The sequence below is a fragment of the Aptenodytes patagonicus genome, chromosome 13 (genome assembly GCF_965638725.1).
Source record: "Aptenodytes patagonicus chromosome 13, bAptPat1.pri.cur, whole genome shotgun sequence".
Classification (NCBI taxonomy): Eukaryota; Metazoa; Chordata; class Aves; order Sphenisciformes; family Spheniscidae; genus Aptenodytes; species Aptenodytes patagonicus.
Genome location: NC_134961.1, coordinates 1,166,398 through 1,180,405, shown reverse-complemented (window position 1 = coordinate 1,180,405; position 14,008 = coordinate 1,166,398). Strand labels below are relative to the sequence as shown.

The following is a 14,008-nucleotide window of genomic DNA, read 5'->3' as shown; positions in this document are numbered from 1 at the left end:
GGGACTATGGGTCATATTTGTTTTGCTAGAATTCCATTCACGTTCTCATTTGGGCTTAGCTTGAGCACAGTGTAGTCCTGAAATCAGTGGGAACCTCCATTTTAGGCCACTAGACTCTCTGAGAGCCTGCTTTTTTTAAATTTGTTGACCTGGAGAGGTATATGCCTGTCTCCTACTCAAGCTTTGTTGCATCTTTGAGAGGACTGATGAGAAACCTGACTTGATGTCCTGGTTTCGGCTGGGATAGAGTTAATTTTCTTCCTAGTAGCTGGTGTAGTGCTGTGTTTTGGATTGAGTACGAGAATAATGTTGATAACACACTGATGTTTTAGAATCATAGAATGGTTGGGTTGGAAGGGACCTCTAAAGGTCATCTAGTCCAACCCCCCTGCCGTGGGCAGGGACATCTTCAACTAGATCGGGTTGCTCAGAGCCCCGTCCAACCTGACCTGAAATGTTTCCAGGGATGGGGCATCCACCACCTCTCTGGGCAACCTGTGCCGGTGCTTCACCACCCTCAGCGTAAAACGTTTCTTCCTTATATCTAGTCTGAATCTCCTCTCTTTTAGTTTAAAACCATTTTAGTTGTTGCTGAGCAGTGCTTGCACTAGTCAAGGACTTTTCAGCTCCTCATGCCCTGCCAGCGAGAAGCTGGGAGGGGGCACAGCCAGGACAGCTGACCCAAAGTGGCCAAAGGGATATTCCATACCATACGATGTCATGCTCAGTACATGAACTGGGGGGAGTTGGCTGGGAGAGGGGTGACCACTGCTCAGGAACTGGCTGGGCATGGGTTGGCAGGTGGTGAGCAATTGCGTTGTGCATCACTTATCTTGTATATTCTTTTATCAGTTGTTGTTATTATTTTTTTTTCCTTCCTTTTCTGTCCTATTAAACTGTCTTTAACGCAACCCACAAATTTTACTTTTTTTTTCCTGATTCTCTCCCCCATCCCACTGCGGGGGGGGAGTGAGCGAACGGCTGTGTGGTGTTTAGCTGCCTGCTGGGTTAAACCACAACACTTGATAAGAGCCCAGCCTGTTAAGCAGGGTCTAACTCACTGTGGCAGTGCTGCATTCACTTTACATACCTGGTGGTGGCCGTCTTCTAACAAGAAACCAGGAGTTCGTATGGTGCATCCTACATCTCGGTTCCTCCTCAACCACAAGGATTTTTAAACCAACAGCTCCTGTTTCTTAATCTGTAGAGTAGGCTGGAGTGAAGCTATCCCGTCCCCCTACTAGTTAAGCTGGGTGATTATGTGGAGAACACCACACAATTATTGAAACTAAAGAAGAAGGATGTGTAAGGTGAAACCTGATGTTGTTGTAGATCATTGGTTGCCCAGCGAGTATTACCTACTTGTTTTGTATCAAAGAATCATAGCCTGATGCATGTGAACAGTCCTAGAAACAGTGCTTGCCATTCCCTCTTAAAAGAGAGATTTGTCTGCATCATTAGTCATCTTTACTTTCTTCTTCTCTAATCCACCACAAAGAGATATTTAAAAATAGTTTTGTCCCTGTCTTCTAAGCTAGTAGCTAGAGCACTGTCCTGGCGAGCAGGAACTAGGAGTGCAAATGTTTTCAAGCTGGAGAAATCGTAAAAAACAGGTCTCTAATTCCTGTGCTAGGGCTCTAACAAGACTGTTAGAGAGAGGCTTGCTGGTGCCGCCTCTTAATTTGGGACTTGACTGATGGGAAATAAGAAATAAACTGAAGTGTGTGTCAGCCACCTGTAGAAGAGAGTCTTTGCTGTAAGAAATGTGGGCTGTATTGGAGCTAATTGATCTCAAGATGGAAGGCAGCAGATTCTGTTATCAATTCCTGGAACCATCAAGTTCACCAGGAACAACAACTCTTTAATATAATAAACGCTCTCCTTGAAAAGAGCGAATAATCCTGACTCCCCTTCGAACACTTAAGGGTTTGTGCTACCTGTGACACAGGGAGAGGATAATTCTGATGTTAGATTCTAGCAATGATGCGACAGCGACTGCTTTATGGTGGTGAACAAGACACAGCTGTGACTACTAACTTCCAATCAATATTAATTTGGGTGATAATTTCTTCACACACTGCAAACTGACCTCAGGTTTACATTACAGAATTGTACGTTAATTCAAATAAATCACACATCCAACCAATATCGCTTTTAAGCTTGGTACAATAAATGTGTAGTACATGAAAGGAATGCTCAATGAGCTGTTATTGAGTCATTATGATTCATATCTTCCACAAAAGCGAACAGGAAAAATGGAGAGGAGTTGTCGTTACGGTAAACTTGCATTATATCTAATGATGAATACATTTGATTCACAGGATAAAGTCCATCCTCTGTCATGTTATTTTAGGCAGTAGTGAATTCCTGAGTGTTAGTGCTGGCTTGCATGAAAGCATTTTAACTGGAAAATTCTGGGCAGAAAATGTTAGTCTGAGTCTTTTTTTTTTCCCCCCTTCTTTTTTTTCTCAGTTCTGGGGATGATTTAAAGGCCTGTGATCTCGACTAGTCTCATGCTGCAATCTGTGCCGGTGCCTTACCAATCCTTTTGTCTTCTGTCTCGTCACAATCCTCTGGAGCTATGCCCTGTCGTAGCCAATCACATAAATCCTCAGCGGCGTGCTCGGTGCTGTGTTACCTCTGATGTTCTGCTCCCTTGGCTCTGACCTGTGGTTCCTGGATGGTTCAGGAGTATTTCTTACATCCTACTGGGGCCTTTGACTTCAAGCCTCTAGCTAGCTTTATTGAATCTGGATCTTGCTGAATCTGAAAGGAAAACCTTAAACTAGCGTAAACATGCTAGATGTACATGTAGGCAGGATCCCTATGCTGCTTTAACCAATGAAGAAGGCATTTATGCTGGTACTTGTTTTGGTGAATCATGACAGCGCAAAACTCCTCGCTCTCAAAATGGCCCAATTTATGTCAATAATGAGATGGCTGTTGGTGGTGGCACAGCGAAGTGTGCTCTAGGAGCAGTGTTGGAAAAGCAGTTCAGCAGAAGCATTTGGTATACGTGCCATCTGTTTTTATGAAGGCTTCTCCATATTCATGGTGCCTCTTTCCCGTTATTGTTGAATGAATGGACATAGGCGAGGGAAAAGTTACATCAGTCTGAAAAGAAGTGATGCATACTGTGCAAAATGCACACAGAGGTGTGAGGACAACTGGCTGGCCCAGGAAGTAACAAAAATAGGGTGCATGTGTGCATGCAAGAAGGGATCCTAATCATCAGAGCTTCAGAAAGAGAGGGGAGGGAAGGCCGTGGAGTAAAGGAAGACTGTTCTAATGGAAAATGTGTAAAGTGTAGGCCCAGAAAAAAGTGGAGTAACCTGTGCAGAAAGCTTTTATATTGCATCAAAAGTTGCTTAAGAAACATGCCACTGGGAGAATTGCGTATTTACTTTATGAGGATAAGAGGGGAGAGCTGTAGAGAGAAGCAAACGGAGTTCATACAAAGCATGAATATAGCACCCTGGTTGGAATTCGTCCCCCTGAGCTAATTTGCTCTTTCTATTTAGTCTGTTCCTTTTGAGTTCCCAGAGGGAAGGTATTAATGTCTAGGTGAGACCTTCATGCACAGTCTGCTTATTCAAGAGGAACAGTAACTGATCTGCCTTAAGTCTCAAGACGCTACCTCTCAACTTCAGGTTATGAAGTGTGCTGTTCACTTCCAACTCCAATTTATCTGTTCTGCGAAAAGTGGTTATTGCAGTGTTTGAGCTGGACGTACTGAAGTCAGAACTTGCTAAGTAATTATGGAAGCTTTAGGAAGAAGTGTACGTGAGAAATGTTAAACCAATCTAATTTTAAAATACTTGCAGTGGATTGTGTTGCATCCTGTTACTTTAAGTGTGTTTTTTGAATGCACTTCACTGTCTGGCTTCATGTAGCCTGAGCGTGGTATCATTAAGAGCTGCTATGTTAGAATAGCATCAGTGTAGGTATCCTAGGCCATAAATTGCATCTTTTCCTGTCTCTGCCTTCTGCTACTCACATGACCCCATGCAAAGGCTCAGCCGGGCACTCTGTTCCTTGCTCCTCTTTCCCACAGATCCCTGATAGCAGTTTACCTTCCTAAAGACTTTTCCCCAAAACAAAATCATCATAAGAGCCCATGCTAGATTTTTTTACTATGATAGCTTTCCTTTATGATACATTTCATTTACATTAGAAAACATTTTAGCTTTTTTCCTAATTTTCATGATAGCATGAATGAAGTTCAGTTAATTAACATGTATTCCCTTGAAAAGATAAACCTTGCAAGAAACTTTTGAGGTATTTTTGTGACTTTTCTTGATGAAACTGCACTTCAGTAGTGATCTAACAGATCTGATTGTTTATTTTGATAAATGTGATCACTGGAGTTGGTGTCTCAGAATTTATTGGGGGAGGATGCTACGTCCTGTGGTGCCTGTGTGCTGTGAACTGACAAACATGAATGCTGTTTGGTCTCCTACTGACCGTACTAAGTCGGACTTGGTGTTTCACTTGGATAAGTGCTATTCCGTCAGCTTGAATGACTAATACTCTTCTGCCCCATTTATTGAAGTACTTTTACTGTATCTATTACAGTACTCTTGCGGGAGAAGTGTTCACTGAGAAGCAGCGAAACCCAAGGTTAGCAGGGTTTAACACGGGAAAAGAATAACCTAGAAAGACGGAGTCATGTTATAAAGTAGCATAAGATTTGCGGGTTTTCAATAGAATCTATTCTATTGAAATCTATAAATCTATAAATTATATAAATCTAATCTATATCTAGATAGATACATCAATGACAGATACTGGCTACCTGGGACAGAAGAAGAGTTTCAGGATAAAAAACTTTCTCTGAAGAAGGACAATGAATCAAATTAATAATTTGAAATAATGACACTACAGCAGAAATGTATCCCCATCCCCTTCCACCAACACTGGTGGTGCCAGTCTTATGATAACAGTTGGTGAATTTATGGTGAGTATCAGTTAAGTGTATAAAATACTCTCAAGTGTGCTTTTATATGTGTTTCAATAGAAACGATTACTGTAAAATGACTATTAATGATGAGAGACGATGACTGTTTCAGCACATGAAAGCAAGGGAGAAGATGGGAATAATGAGAATAAGGAGGAGACAGATGGTCTTGTAATAAGGGCTGATGATTTTCAATTCATTCAATGTGTGCTCATCCACTGGAAGGATGACCTCTAAAAAAGTTTAAATGGCCAGGGGTGATGGCTTTCAGGTGCTCCTCAGACCAAAACAGTAAAGATATATAAATGTCTGTAATAGCTAAGTATTTATTAGTATGAACCTTGATGAGGGATCCAAAGAATCTGCTAGAACAAGTTCAGGTTTTCTTTTCTGGTGCAGAACTCTGTATTTGGAGCAGTGGCTTGTTTGTTTGAGACCACATTCTCCAAAGCACTGTACTCGATTTAATATTGGGGGGTGGAGGCGGTTGCTGCTCCTGTATTCATCAGAAAGCTCTATCACCGTGATAGCACTTCATAATTACTGAGGTGGCATAATCAAAGAAGAATAACCTCTAGATGCAAAATCTGTCTCTGTGCCAGAAGGCCAGGGTCCTGCTTTATTGCTGTAAGCCAGCTTCACTAGGGTTCTACGCTATTTGCTGAGTGCAACATCGTGTGATATGGAAAGGAATTTTTTAATTTTCAGTTTTGGTAACTTTTGTAGGAAAACGAAAGTCCCGGTCAAATGACTATAGACAAGAGATGGGAAACCAAAGGACCTCTCTGGTATTACTGCCAGCGGTGACTTTTGGATTTGTTTTTTTACTGCAGTGAGGTGATCTGCTAACAATAAGCATTTAAAAGTTCAAGGTTAAAATGAATATTAGTTTATGCTGCATGATCTGTGTTGTTTATAGGTCAGCAGTTTGTCCTCTGATCCTTAACCATAAACCCTCAAAGGGCTCATCACCTATCACAAGGCAATGTTCAGCGTGTTCAGGCTGTTCCTTTGCAGAGGGAGCAGCCCCTCCTCCTCACCTCCCAGCCCGTCCTTTCTAGAGTGCCTATATCCAACTAGTGCAACCCTCCAAACATGGAAACCCTCTCACCATATTTCTGTAATCCTGGTGGATCAAAGCTATGCACCTTCTAATTCCTCCTATGTTGTTTCCTATGATGTGTATACTTGTGCACAGGCACTTGAGATGGGCTCCCGCTTGCGGTGCCTTCACAAGGAACGTACCAGAGCTTCCCCTTCACTGTTCACAGTGCCCCTCCTTCTCATCACCCTGTCATCATCATCATCATTCCCTGACCACCAGGGAATTCACCATTCCAGGTTAGCAAGCCTGTCAGTAAAGATTCTTCTGCCCCACTTTTTCAGATGGGTCTTATCTTCTCTCCCATAGTCTTCATTCCTCAACAGAATGAAAAGGTAAAAAAACCCGTAGCATTGCAGTCACTTTTAGCCAAGCATAACTATAGCCATGTTCCAATTCAAATCGTAAAGCTGGACATGAATTTAGGGTGAGGTGTTTAATAGTGCTTCAGCATGATATGAAGCATCATCTTCAATTCCTAAAGAACGGCTCCGGGTAGGTTGGCACCCCATGCTATCGTGAACTTTAACTGTGCAACCTCGATGTTGTGTTCACTTGCCTTTCTGTTGTACCTAGCAGGCTTCCTCTTATTAAGAGTACTGTCACATTCTCTGTTCAGGCACCGCACAATTTCTCCTCGTCCTTATCTCTCACCCCTGCTGAATGAGTGGCAACACTCTATTATGAAAAACAAATCCCATTATGACAAACAAATCCCATTGTGTGCATATAGCAAGAGTTAATCTCAGCTGCTTTGTTCTATAACAAAGCAAGAAACAGCTGCTGAGATTAATAGGCAAGGTGAAGATGAGGCAGTTCAATCCATCATCAAATTGGTTCACTTCAAGTGTACTAAGAGCGGTAGGGTTACCACTATTCTCTAGCAAATCCCTAGGGAAAAAAAAAAACCAGAAGGAAACATTGTTTTCCCTTGCTAAGATGAAAAGGTATATGTAGAGAGAGATGTCTAGAGAGATTTTTGGGATTGGGAGGATGTCTGAGAACGGAAGAAATAGCTTAGGCAAAAATTGAAATGTTAGCATCTGAACAAAAAAAAGTCAGCAAGCTCCAGTTGTTGTCCTGTTGTTCTTTCATACTTATCCGCTTCCTATTTTCCCCATTTCTTTTCCTTTTCTTTCTACTTAATGGTAACCGTGTTGTCTGCCAGCTGGCTCCAGGGCACAAATTCTTTGTATTCAAAATCCGGCTAGTGTTTTCTCCACAACTTTCCCAACAAAACTTTGAGGTTAACTTAAAAAAAAAAAATTTTGAGATATTTTAAATTATCAAATACTGCGTCATTTTTGTTCTTTCTGGTTTTGAGCCCTTTTAGACTTGCTGCTTTGCAGTCTGCAGGGGCATAGAGTTGTCTTCTATGTTGTGGTTTTGGCAACTTGATTTTATTGTTTAAAACAACATTCGGCAGCATTAGGTATACCATAAAGGACTGGCAGTCAAGAAAACACGTGGCTTATTCAAATCCTGGATCACTTGCCCTAAGGCAAACACCGAGTCAGTGGCAGAGCTAGTTGTCTGTGGGTCTGCTGCTGGAGGATATTCTCCATGGTGGCATATTGGCCTCTGTTTTAAAAACAAAAAACCCCCCAACCAATCCCCCCACCCCAGACCCTGCACATAGTTGTGTGTAGTTTGCATGTAGTTGTAATTGCATGCTGTTTAATAATCCTTCTCTTTGAGAAACTGTAACGCATGTTAAATAAAAAGCCAATAAATGGAAAAGCATTTCTCAGGCTCTGCTTTTGTATAGTTTTCTGTAAAAAGATTTTCAAAGCCAACTCCCATTCACCCTGCTGTAGGAACTCACAGCTGACGTTTTACTTGTCTGTAGAGCAATAGGTTAGATTATATTAAAACATTCCGCCAAACAGCCATGTGTTTTGTTTTATTGCTGTTTTCCAAAGACTTTCATAGTCAGATACGAGATGGAAAGCCATCTGCTTTGCCAGTTAAAGTAGACTGAGATACAGAATATCTGTATTGTGCTTATTCAAACTCCATCCTACAAAAAATATACATTTGTCTTCAGTGCATTCAGTGTGCTGTAGAAGTCGGGTAACATTCTTGCTGAATAGGGCACAGTTGATTGTAAACATAAGTGAAATTTACTGGTTTTAAAAGCCTTTGTTTGTTGTAGTATGTCAACAAAAGGTTCTTTATTTCCTGTTGCTATTGACTGTATATAGACCGTTTGTTTCTCTGTCACGAGATAAGGTGCCTGCTATGGAAAAAGCTGGTGACATAACTGGTGACTAAGGTGAACTTGAACTCTTCTTTGCTAAAAGACATGGACAAATTACTAGCAGTGAAAAATAGTTCTGACTTGATGATATAAGGAAACTTTTCCACTGTTTGGATAGTCAGGTATCGGAACAGGTTGCCCAGACAGGTTGATCGGTCTCTCTCCTTGGAGGTTTTTAACACCCAACTAGCTCAAGCCCTGAGCACTGTGGTCTGATCCCGTTGCTGATCCTGCTTTCAGCAGGAGGTTGGGTTGGGGACTTCTGAAGGTCCCTTGGAGCCGAGGTTGTTCCGCAGGTCTAAGCGTTAGCAATGAAGTCCTGCCTTGCTGCCCATTTCACTAGGCTGGCTGCTCTGAGTTTGCGAAGTGATTGATTTGATTACTCCTTAAAGGGCAGATTTACACCTAGGAAAGGCTGCATAATATATGAGACAGAGGAGGATAAGTTCCATCCCAGCAGAGATCTGTCTGCCTCTAAAGCAGGATTTTCAGCCTCAATAATCTGTGGTGTCCTGAAAGGCCTGGGCCCTCTCTGACGGGGCAGGCTGGCTCTGATTTTGTGTTAATTGGCACTTTTAATTGTGTTAATTTGACACTGTGGTTCCACAGTGTATGCTGCCACTTAATTTGGGTAAAGTTCGATTGTAGAGATACGTGCAGTGTTTGCCTGTGGCATTTCAGTCTTGTTTGTTTACTGGAGAGACTGAACAGGGCGCTTAAATGTTGGCTCCTGCTCGTACAGCGTCTCGAGGCACCCAGGCCGTTCCCCGTGGGTGCTTCGCAAGGTCAAGGCCACATCTCTTGTTTCATAGAGCTGTCACTTTGCCACTCTGCGCAGAAAACCTGACTGTTGTCCTGTGCGGAGTGCTAGTCTATTAAAGTCCGTTGTATGACATTATGTGTTGAAAAAGCATCTATGGCGTTACGGTCCTCACGCCCTTAGCTTTGTTCCCTTGTCACATTTCGGAAGCCCTGGGTCACGCAGAAATGGCCAGCCTAAAATAGAAAAACATCTCTGATTAGCATGGTCTTGTTTTCACTGAGCTGATACAAATCATGTCTGTTAAGATCATGTGAAGTGTGGGGAGTGGTGTCTGCAGTGAAGGTGGCAGCTGGTCAGACCAAAAAATGCAGCCTGATGACTGCAGTCATTAAAAGCAGCAGGGAGAAAGAGAAGCTGAAGTTGCCACTGACTCAGCTGTTTAAAAGTTGTCATTGTTTTTAAACCCAAAATCGTAAACCAATGAAGCTGTTGTAATTCTTTCAGTAATTTAACAGATCTAAGATTTCTCTGCAGATTCTTTTAAGTGAGTATGTAACTTCAAAAAATTACGTGATTAATTTTGTTTACTTCCTATGATCTGCCATCGCTTCTGCCCCCTCCTTTGAAGATCTTACTTGTTAAGGACTGTAAACGGCATTAACTGATGCTGTCCTGGTTCCAGCTGGTTTGAGGCTGTCCTTTTGAAACAGTTTTTGGTGCTGTAGTTTTTGATAAGCTTTTGCAGGCTGTAGTCTGGCAGCACAGCTAAACTGACGCAGTGATGGGCTGCAGTTGAAAGGGACGATGTTGTACAGTTTCAGCAGCTCCCTTGGGCTGACAGCGGCATTTGACCGACCATGCATCGAGCTCCTCAGAGATCTAAACCAGTAGAAAATCAACAGTCTTCTTGCCAGTTAACTCTGGGCTGGCTTGGTACGAGGTCAGCTGAGCTGCTGGCACCAGCACAAGGGAGAGGCTAGAGGCAAGGGGGAGAAGTGGCTCATCTGTATGGTTAAACTATTTTCTTGGACTTCATTTATCTTGTATTTTAAGTCCATGAACAGCACTGAAGCTGAAAGAGAGTACCCCATCATCTTATCCCTGTTATTTTTCCCACAACTGCAACACCCTGTCCTCCATTGTGCCAGTTAAGAATTTGCGTAGCCAAATGCTGAACTGCAAAATTAAGCCAGGCAAATTCCCCACTGTTTTGATGGATTGGTTTTCACCAGGTTTCTTTTGTGTCGCTGCACAAATGCTTGCACCAGAGCAGGAGGGTGATAAAGGGAAGAAGCGAGTGGCCCAGGGTACAGGGGAGGGTGACTGCTTATTTGACTGAATTTGGATTGCCAGCTTCAGCTGTCTTAACTTGTGCCTGGAATTACAATATTAGGTAATGATTATATCTGTACCCAGTATTTCACTGGTCCGTGAACATTTTAAAAATGTCCTTTCCTTTTTCCTCCCTGTAGATTTTCTTTGCTATATGCACTGTGCAGGCTGCAACAGCCCATGGGGTTGAGATTCAGGTGGCTGACTGATCCCTTCCTTACTCCTTTTGTCCCAAGGACACAGCACAGGAGGCTGTATTGTAAATGTTTCCTGGGGCAGGGGCAAGACTTGTTTAAATCACTGGCTATCTTTAAGTCTTATGACTGGCTGGGAGAAACCAGATAGGGAGGAAGAGGTAGGGAAAGAAGATAGCAACTGTGAGGCTCAGTCAGAAAATGTTGGGACCCACTGTTGCGGAGGGAGGTCTTGGAATGGGCGTGTGCTACAGAGACCGAAGGAAACACTGGTAGCTAGAAACCTCTGAAAATTTTGCCTCGCGTCCATGTTCATTTCGACTTTCATCAGTCTTTTTAAAAAGGCTTTGCTAACACTGAGGGGGATGGAAAATGGTAATCATTGCAGTGGTTACCCTTCTCAGTGGGACTGAGCTGTGCAGGTTTGCAGGCAGTGTGCAGATGCGTTGCTGCTATACGGAGGTCGCTTGTATTGTGGTCAACAGCATGGATCAAGAGGAGGCAGGTAACCTTTATTGGCCCACTTACCATAACCGCATTGTCCACAGCATCCCTGCATCTTCCCTTTCCTTTAATCTTCAGTCACTCTCTTTTGTCCTCACTGTCATTTGTTCCTTATAGAAGGAATTAATAAAGAAAAGCAGTTTCCTAAATAGGGTATTTAAAATGTTCTGAACCTACATGAAACAAGTTATAAAAATATGCTTCTGTCTTTTCCTTCTTCATTCTTGCAGATGGAATTAGCTTCTCCCTGCAGAATTATATATCCATCACTTCAGGGATTTCAGTAGTTTATATTGTTGGAAGTTGCTGTTGGAGAGTCTCATTCAGAATGATTTTGCATCATGACCTTTCTGCTTTATAGCCCTGGAAGCTGTCATGCCTGCTGTGTTATTTCTGTTCTTTATGTTATTTTCTATATGTTTTGCAGTGTTACTTCTACAATCCCAAGCCATCATTAGCAGTCTTCCTAGCATCTGTGGGGCCATTGTCTCTATTAGTACTGGAGAGTTCGTCCAGCAGACACTTTGCATAGTTGTCCAAAGCAGATTTTTGGATCAGAATTTATTCCCTCTGTGGCCTTGAGAGAGGCACTGAGCTGGGTTTCTCACCAGGTACAGGGGATTTACATCCCTTCCCCTTACCACCTGTAAACGTCTTCTCTGCAAGCTTTTTCAGCGTGAATTTCAACTCCCAAGACAGAGATGTTTATGCAAGTTGTGATGCATCATGCAAGCCAGTCCTCAGGCCGCTGTTTCCAGCAACTTCCTTGTGTGCTGGGTGGGACTTGGTGGTTTGCTGCTGCCTAGAGGTTGGTGGGAGGAGATTTTCCTTTCTCAGCTAGCACACTATTGCCATACATATGGATACACATTTCTATCTGAAAGTGTAAAAAGGTTGCCCACCGTTCAACCATTTTCAGATGCTCTTCTTACTTCCCTCTGTCCCACGGATATTGCAGCGAAGCCCGTGTTTCCGTTCTGCAAGTGCACTGTAAATGTGCAGATTTGACCATGTCAGAGCAACTGGTGTCTTTTTATTTTTTTTAATTGTATGCATATTTTGCATAGAAAACCAAAGGCTCAGAAAATCTTAGTTCAATCCACAGTTAATTAGCGTTCCCATCTATTTGTCTTGCTTGACTGGAATTGCAGAAGAGACTAAAACTAGCAAAATTTGCGGCAAAATCCTTCCATCAGTTGTTTGCCACCTGTTTAGTATTGTAGGTCCTGTCTGAATCTGATTGTCTGCATTCATATCCTACCTACTCTATTGATAGTTTAGTTTGCTATTCACCATTAACATTACCCAAACTTAAACTAGATGTCAGTAAAAATATATCTTTCTGTTGACACTGCTATTGGAATAGCGAACCTTAGTTCCTAAAATTCAGTGTCTTGGTATCTTTGCTAGATTTTAGTCCTAACTGGATGGAGAACTTAATGAACTCAGCGAAACACCTCCTACAATTGCTTTGTGTTGTTCAGCATTCAAATAGTCCCTTTAGTCTACCAGGTCTGTGATGCTCTGCAAGTGCATGCCTAGAAGGTTAAAATTACTCTCATCAGTTACTGTCTACAGAGCCAGCCATGTTTTCTTACTAATCCATTATGCTGGAACGAGAATGTCTGTCTTAACTGCCACTGCCCCGCTGCCATCAGCCTGCTTCTTCCCTTCTGGGCTGTCACATTGCTTACTCAGTTGACTGTGCAAGACTTAGGTTTTATAAGTCCTTGTGGGCCTTCTTGCAACATTTTCTACATTGGCCTTCATTTGAATGGGTTGAGACTTGTGATTTGCTTCTCTTCCTCAGCGCAGCAACCACTGTTCTACCTACCTTTTTCCATTTGCTCTGAACTGCATTTGTCATAACTTTATCATGCTGTCATTACAATAGTGTTTCTCAGCATATTTTTATCTAACAACCTGCTATATTCGAAAAAGAAAATCAACAAACCACCTTGTGCAGTCTTACTGTCATGGGTCTCCTTTGCACCCGAACACTATAGTATAGTACATGGCTATACTTCTCCAGCTTATTGATAGGGCTTTTTGCTCCCGCTTTGTTTGCATGCGTGGAAATGTGAGAATTTATTCTGGTTTGGTTTGTGTATTATGAAGTTGCAGTCACTTCACAAACCACTCCTGTTTAATGGAGTATTGGTTGAAAACAACTACCAAAGACTGCTTTCCAAAGAAAGCCCCTTTCATTCTGTAACGGCAGTAATTTTCTGTGGGATGAAGACAAGTGAACTCATTTTCAATGTGATAAGTGAGGTTTCAGCCGGTGGGAACGTACGGTTGATTTTCAGTGCGCTGTTTTACGTAGGTACATGCTTTATATCCTGACCCTCATGGGCAAAGTAAGTAGGAGCGCCCATGTTTCAATTAAGACCTTTTTTTCATAAAATATTTTTGATGCTGAAATTTTCTATTCTTATTCTGCCTGTGAGTGCCCTTAACTGGTGTTGTAGGACCATCCAGTTAGCTACTTGACTGGGCAACGTGGCAGCTTTTCTAATTCAGTTGTTTTCACCTCTTATAGGAAGCAGCAAACATGCTACATCTTACACAGAACAGGCTGAAGGAAGAAGAACAGCGCCTGCTTAAGAGTGGAAGTAAGTGGGATTTCTTCACTGCTTGTATTAGCCGAAAAATTGTGAAGTACTGGCTACTTTATGTATAAATATCCACTTACAAGCCTGAAGCGGAGGGGACGTGGGATAGATGACAGAGTCAACAGGATATATTAGAAAAAGTGGAGTGATAATAACTTTAAAAGGACAACAGTGAAATAGGGAACCTAACGACTGTGAAATGCTTCTCTGCCTTGTAAATCTTAACTGCAGTACTGAGGGATGGAAACAGTCATCCACTAAACAAGCTGTGCAATTGCAGC

The 14,008-nt window shown here is 42.3% G+C and overlaps 1 protein-coding gene across 6 annotated transcripts in view; it reads left to right on the top strand.

The window, feature by feature from the left end:
- CLUAP1 (clusterin associated protein 1) overlaps window positions 1–14,008 on the top strand; it is a 73,019-nt gene that overhangs the window by 33,919 nt on the left and 25,092 nt on the right. For all 6 annotated transcript variants that reach the window (XR_012996392.1, XR_012996391.1, XM_076350609.1 and 3 more), the window contains one exon: window positions 13,655–13,727. Coding sequence is in view for 4 of the 6 variants with exons in the window: in XM_076350609.1 (XP_076206724.1) it covers window positions 13,655–13,727 (73 nt within the window). In the remaining 2 variants the exon portion in view is untranslated. The remainder of the gene's footprint in view (window positions 1–13,654; window positions 13,728–14,008) is intronic.